Here is a 6,139-nt window from a genome sequence, read left to right as displayed (position 1 = left end):
CTTTTAATACCTATTTTGTTTTATTGTACTAACTATTATTATTATATAATACATATATACATTTACTTAATAATTAAGATTTCTTAATATTATAATATATTTTTATAACATATGCCGTCCACTATACATTTATATATGTATAGGTATAATTACTACATTGGCCCTTTAATTAATTTTTAATCTATAATTCAACCTTTAACTCAAATGCGATTTAGTCATCATACCTAATTGCTTTTAATTCAAGTAAATTCGCTTAATCGAAACCTAATTAACTACACAACTAACTTTTTAAATATTTATTAAAAATATTTATGAGTCCAATTTACAGAAACGGAGTCCCAGGAATATACTTTTCGACACCCCTGACTATCAGGTCGTTACAATACATGTCATTAAGTTAACTATCAACTCAACAATCTATTAGTATTTTAACGGTTTTGGACTAAAAAAAAATAAAACGATAAATCAAATGATCATTTGTAACTTTTTAAAGTCGGGTAACCTAACAAGAAACTTTCTAATAGTTAGGTGACCATTTATGTAGTTTACTCTTTTATTTCAAACAATTAGGTATCATTTGGTGCTTTCCCATGTTATGATTCTAATGTGATTCACTGGAATGTGATTGTCGGGAAAATTATTTTACAACTTTTGATATACATTTGAAGGTATTTGATTAGAATCTCAGAAAAGTTATATTGTCATGTTTGGCTCACTAAGTACTTTACTAGAAAAGCAATTATAATTTACGAATTCACCCTTATTAAATAAAATATAATATTTATGTATTTAATTTTCATATTAAACTTTCTTCTTAACAAATATTTAATAATAAAATCTAATTGATAATTTTTAAATTATTTTTAAATTTTAATTTTAATTGAAAACAAAATTATTTCAAATTTGTCTTGCATGTATTTTCTAAATATAACGAGCATATATAAAGTCATGGATATATAAAACTTGTTTTGGAATAAATTTAAAAAAAAAAACTTGAAATCACGTTTTGTCTTAGTTAAAGACTAACCCATAGGAATATTATAAAATAGTTGGTTCTAGGTATTGCTCTGAGCAAAGCTACAAATAATTAAATCATAAGAATGTAAAACCACAGGTAGTCTAACCTACAATTCTTACACAACTTAAATGGAACAATTCTACCTATGGGAAAGTAACTTTCTCACATTTTATCCTGAGAACCATATTGTCATGTTAATAGGAAAGTAACTCCAAAGGAAAGTTAGATTATAAGGAAAGTAAATAAAACCCGACATACCAAATGCTAGAATCACTTTTTAACTGATTAAATTATAAAAAAATGACTACTTTCCATCATACCAAACGCTACTTAATATTAATTCATTATCGAAAAGGAGACCAAACCTTTGTTTTCCTTGAAAGAGACCCAAAATTTGAAATTGAAATGTTGACATACAAACTGGTCATCGAATATACATATATATATAATAAGAAAAATCGCATCAATAGTCATTCAACTATTAGTAAATTTTTTGAGTTATTCAACCATGAAAAATTACAAAATAGTCACCCAGTTATTCAATTTTTTTTGTCACCAACGAGCTAACGGTGACACCTTGTAAATGAGTGCAATAACAACTTTAACCCTCAACATTTATAAATTATGTCAATTTAGTATTGATTCTAAAAAAAATTAACCCTCAACATTTACACATTGTGTAATTTATTTATTTATTTATTATAATTTTTGCTTTTTTTGTGACATTGAAGATTAATTTTAGAAGAATGAGAAAAGATTTTTTGGTGTTTCTATATATATTTTTTTGTATATTTTCAATCAAATTTAGCTAATAATTTGGTTTTTTTAGCTTTTTAGGTGAAATGGTCACAAAGAAAAACAAAACTGCAAACAAGATCAAATTACACAATGTGTAATTATTGAGGGTTAGATTTTTTAGAATCAAGACTAAATTGTCACAATATATAAATGTTGAAGGTTAAAGTTGCTATTATGTCAATTTTAAAGTCTATCATAGTTAGCTAACCGGTGACAAAAAAAGATAAAATTGAATAGTTAAGGTGATAGTTTTATAACTTTTCATAATTAAGTGACTAGAACAGAAATTTAGTAATAGTTGGGTGGTAGTTTACCCTATAAAATATTCAACCATTAAGTTGAGCAATAATTTTGAATTTTTAAATATATATATCAAGATTATTTATATTTTAATATATTAAACTTAAATATTCTAATGCTGGGGAAAAAAAAAACCTTAAATATTCCAATGAGTTGGTTGAGTTTGGCTGGTCATCCCAATTCTTTGTGTCGAATATTTTATTTGTGGCTCTCCTCGATGGCATAGATAAGTATAATGGTTTGTCATTTTAATTGTTACTAATAAATGAGGGTGTAAGTTTAAGCGTTTTCAAGCGTATTATCTTTTTATTTATGGGTTAGAAAGGGCAATAAATAGTTCTAGACATTATGTTAAAAAGAACATATATGATTAGAACCTATAATGAAATCATTTTAAAAAAAATTAATTCGTTATAAATTAAAATTTTCAGAAAACTTTATACAAATAATAAATCATACGATAAAATCATATATCAAATGAACAACAACTAAAACAAAATGTTTGAGAGAGTTTCGAGAATCAATATAACATCCATCAACATGAAAGAGATTTTTCACAAACGATGAAGGAATTAGAGCACTTGAATTTTCAAACCTTTTCAAGGCTTCAACTGCATCACTCGACTTAAATTCGTTTCCCTTAACATCAATAATCATAAGAGCATATATTCTTGCCAAAAATAGTAGATATTGAGATTTCTTGTCACGAAAAATGACGTAAAACTTCTTTGTATCCATGAAAAGCAACATAGAATTGCATTATAATATTCTTTTGTAAATTCATTCTTACTTATTTGTAAGAAATGGTGACTTGAACTTTTCGAAAAGAACAAAAAAAGAGAGTAAGAAACAATGAAATATGGACGGTGGTAAACAATAATTATAAATGGAGAAGTTCAATGGGTACCATAGGGAAAATAAGTTAGGTGAGAGAGATGAGTAACTTTGGGTGTCAAAATGTATAATTTTTTTCAAATATAAGTACTAAATTGAATCGAAAAATAACACATGTACCATATTGAAAAATATCAAATTTAAATACCAAATGGTATATTAAAACTTTTCAATTTTAAACCGTATATCATAGAATTCACTACCCTAAACTATATTATGGACACATGAATTATGGAAACTAAACATTTTTCGTTATATAAAACCTATTTCTTCGAATTTCGAATCTCAAATTATGATGTATTGATTGGATGATTATATTTCTTAAAAATAATTTAGGTTCAAAATTTTAAAAATTCAAGGATCCATGGTAATGTCTTTTAGGTTGGTTTGTAGGCCCGAAAGCATTAACACAAAACCCATACTGTTGGATTCTAAACCTGGGCTTACTTGTAGGCCGATAGCCCAAATTAACTCAACAGCAAGAAAGGCTTTAAAGAACCCATAAATAACCCAACCCCGAGACCAAGAGCGTCCCATGCAGATTGAACCCCATCCATGGCCTCTATAGCTCCTTGTTGCAAATTCATTTCCATTAAAAGTTAATAAATGACCTTTGAAACTGAAGAGAATCACAGTTGATTATAGCTGGCTACGGCACATGGTATAATTTCAAATTGGGAAAATTCAACCAAGGGATTGGCATTAAATACATTTCACTACATTGTGAACCTTTCCTCAACCATGCAGGCCACTAGGAATTATTGTAGTTGTAAAGCTTGCGAATATTGATTGGGAAGCTAACGTTTTCATCCCCATCTACCAATTGTTTCGCAATGATAAGATTAGCAGCTTCGGTGGGGTGATATGCATCCCAAAACACGTACTTGGATCGATCGTCGCACAAAGCCGAGGTGTTAGCGTCGCTGCTCTTAAAGCAAACGAATGGCGGAAAATACCCACCGCAACATGGGTCATTGGCGTTCTCTAACCCTAGAAATGTCCCAGCACATCAATATACGCTGTTTTTGTGTACAAGATGATAAAAATTACGACTTACTAACCGTATTGATGAGAGTTAGCAATGATGTCCATGAAAACATCGTAGGAGTTTGCAAACACGAAGATGGTTTCAGGTCCCATCTCTTGATTTAAACGACTCAAAAGCTCTTTTAATCTGTGATTATAGGCTTGAATCAATGTATTCACTGCACTCGAGCATTGTCCACTCCCCAATAGCTTGAGTGCTCGAACAAATGGTATGCAACCGAGCGGTCCAACCCCAACAACAATAAACTTCCTAGCTCCCATCTCATGCAATCGCTACACAATACAAATTCGATATATGAAAAAAGTGACAATAATATATTTATTGTTAAAAATTGTTATTACCTCGAGTTGAAGTGTCAAGTTAGAGATCATGAAATCTAGGAATGTTGAGGGCGAGACCTTGTCATGTCTTAGAAATGGTATAGATGGTTGGATATAATTCAATACATCATTAGACCCAATTGTGAGAGAAAAAATTGCCTTCCTTAAAAATTTTCTCGTATAATTTTCACCCATCTCATTCACCATATAAATTCGATTTTGTTCGAAATTACTCACTTGTTCCCCAAGTGGAATTCTTCCAATCTGCATATACTTTACATTAATTCTCTTTTTTACTTATAAAAAAAAACACAATGAATATATTATTGGACTCACAAAGAAAAATCCAGTTTTATCCATAATTCCTGAAGCTCCAGAGGCATAATTTATTCCCCTCAGGATGGCCTGAGCTTCTGTGTTTGGTGCCAAGTAAGGTGGTGGAAACGATTTGGCTCCCAGAGATTGACCTGATTCATATATATCATCCAAAAACAACAGTTTAAAGGGATTGAAAATACAAATAGTACCATGCATGCCATGTGCTACATTCCTTTTTTTTAGCCCTTCTACCAAATAGCTCTGAGTTCACATTAATGGCTTTTTGAAGTTTTCACAGTTCAACAGTGATTCTTTTGACACAATAAATTCCCATACAGTGGAATGCATGTAGATAAAAGACTTGAAAAGCGAATTAATGTTTACCGTTGTGTATACATTAAAATAACTATTCTAGTTTGGTTAAAGTCTTATATCAATCCTAGGCCTAACTCTTGACATGGTTTTAATAAAAGCCAACGTCTTGAGAAAGCTAAAGTCACAGTGTTTCCACTTATTTTAGCAAAGCCTTTCATAGCGGGCTCAAGTATAATTCTCTAATCAATCTCTCTCTTTTTTTTTTCTTTTTTTTTATCATAATTTGGTTTTCATATTTTATGAAACCTGAGAAGTTAGTTTAGTTGTTAGTAAATTTGAATTACTATATCGAAGGGCTTTACTTATTCTTACTCATGATCACAAAGACCTTTTAAAGGTATAGGTTTGACTCCCACTAAGGCCAATTTTTTTTGGGATTAAACGTTCCTGCTAAACCACATGAATCTCTTTGGGTTCTTCTCGAAGTAGGGAGACAAAAACCTAGAATTAAAATCGAGCATAGACACTAAAAAATAATGCCTCCGTTGAGGGTCTGGGACCGGCCTCAACAGAACTAAACTTCGAAATATAATGAACTTGGTAAAACTCATATACCACGAACTTAATTAAAAATTCAAGAATTCTCACAAGTTGACAAATTAAAATAGAGGGAATTATCTTAAAGTAGAGGGAAGAAATATGCAATTAGACCCAAACTAAAACAAACTTGTACAGGACGAATTTCAGTTAAAAATTGGAGGAATTTCGTAAGACTTGTTAAAGATAGAGAAGCTGGCATTATTAATATTGATAAAATGAATTTACCTACAATGTCGGCTATTGTTCGACCATTGGTAAATCTTCCGGTAGGTTGCCCACCCGAAGGCGTGAAATCGATGCCATAAGGAGGGGAATCAGCCTTGGACAGGGTGAATATATAATCGTTGTTTCCCGCATCTACCAATGAATCCCCAAACACGAAAGACGTGAAATTACATGAACTTGGCATTGCATGCAAGCACAGAACTATTAGTATTACAAGGCAAATTGGTTTTAAAATAACCTCAAAACTCTCCATTTTGCATTCAACCTCCAATGTTACTTGGCATGATTTGTACGATCTGATAT

General features: G+C 30.6%; 1 protein-coding gene across 1 annotated transcript; it reads right to left on the bottom strand.

Moving 5' to 3' along the window:
• Positions 1 to 3,630: 3,630 nt before the first annotated feature.
• On the bottom strand, positions 3,631 to 6,139 carry LOC107947676 (GDSL esterase/lipase At5g41890). Its single transcript, XM_016882254.2, has 5 exons — positions 5,837 to 6,139; positions 4,715 to 4,845; positions 4,400 to 4,642; positions 4,072 to 4,330; positions 3,631 to 4,000 (listed from the first exon to the last, which is right to left on the bottom strand). Exons 1-5 carry the CDS (start codon positions 6,087 to 6,089, stop codon positions 3,762 to 3,764), a joined length of 1,125 nt encoding a protein of 374 aa, XP_016737743.2. The 5' UTR covers positions 6,090 to 6,139; the 3' UTR covers positions 3,631 to 3,761.

This window comes from Gossypium hirsutum, chromosome D12 (assembly GCF_007990345.1).
Source record: "Gossypium hirsutum isolate 1008001.06 chromosome D12, Gossypium_hirsutum_v2.1, whole genome shotgun sequence".
In the NCBI taxonomy this organism is placed as follows: domain Eukaryota; kingdom Viridiplantae; phylum Streptophyta; class Magnoliopsida; order Malvales; family Malvaceae; genus Gossypium; species Gossypium hirsutum.
The sequence above is the reverse complement of the archived record's forward strand: the minus strand, read 5'-3'. Positions and strand labels throughout refer to the sequence as shown.

What these genes read in the sequence shown, in the direction of transcription:
- LOC107947676 (XM_016882254.2), bottom strand. Translation starts at nt 6,089, where the DNA reads ATGGAGAGTTTTGAGGTTATTTTAAAACCAATTTGCCTTGTAATACTA. An exon ending in AACAATAGCCGACATTGTAG is followed by an intron (nt 4,846 to 5,836) that starts GTAAATTCATTT and finishes TATATGAATCAG; the next exon opens with GTCAATCTCTGGGAGCCAAA. An exon ending in TGCTAACTCTCATCAATACG is followed by an intron (nt 4,001 to 4,071) that starts GTTAGTAAGTCG and finishes GGACATTTCTAG; the next exon opens with GGTTAGAGAACGCCAATGAC.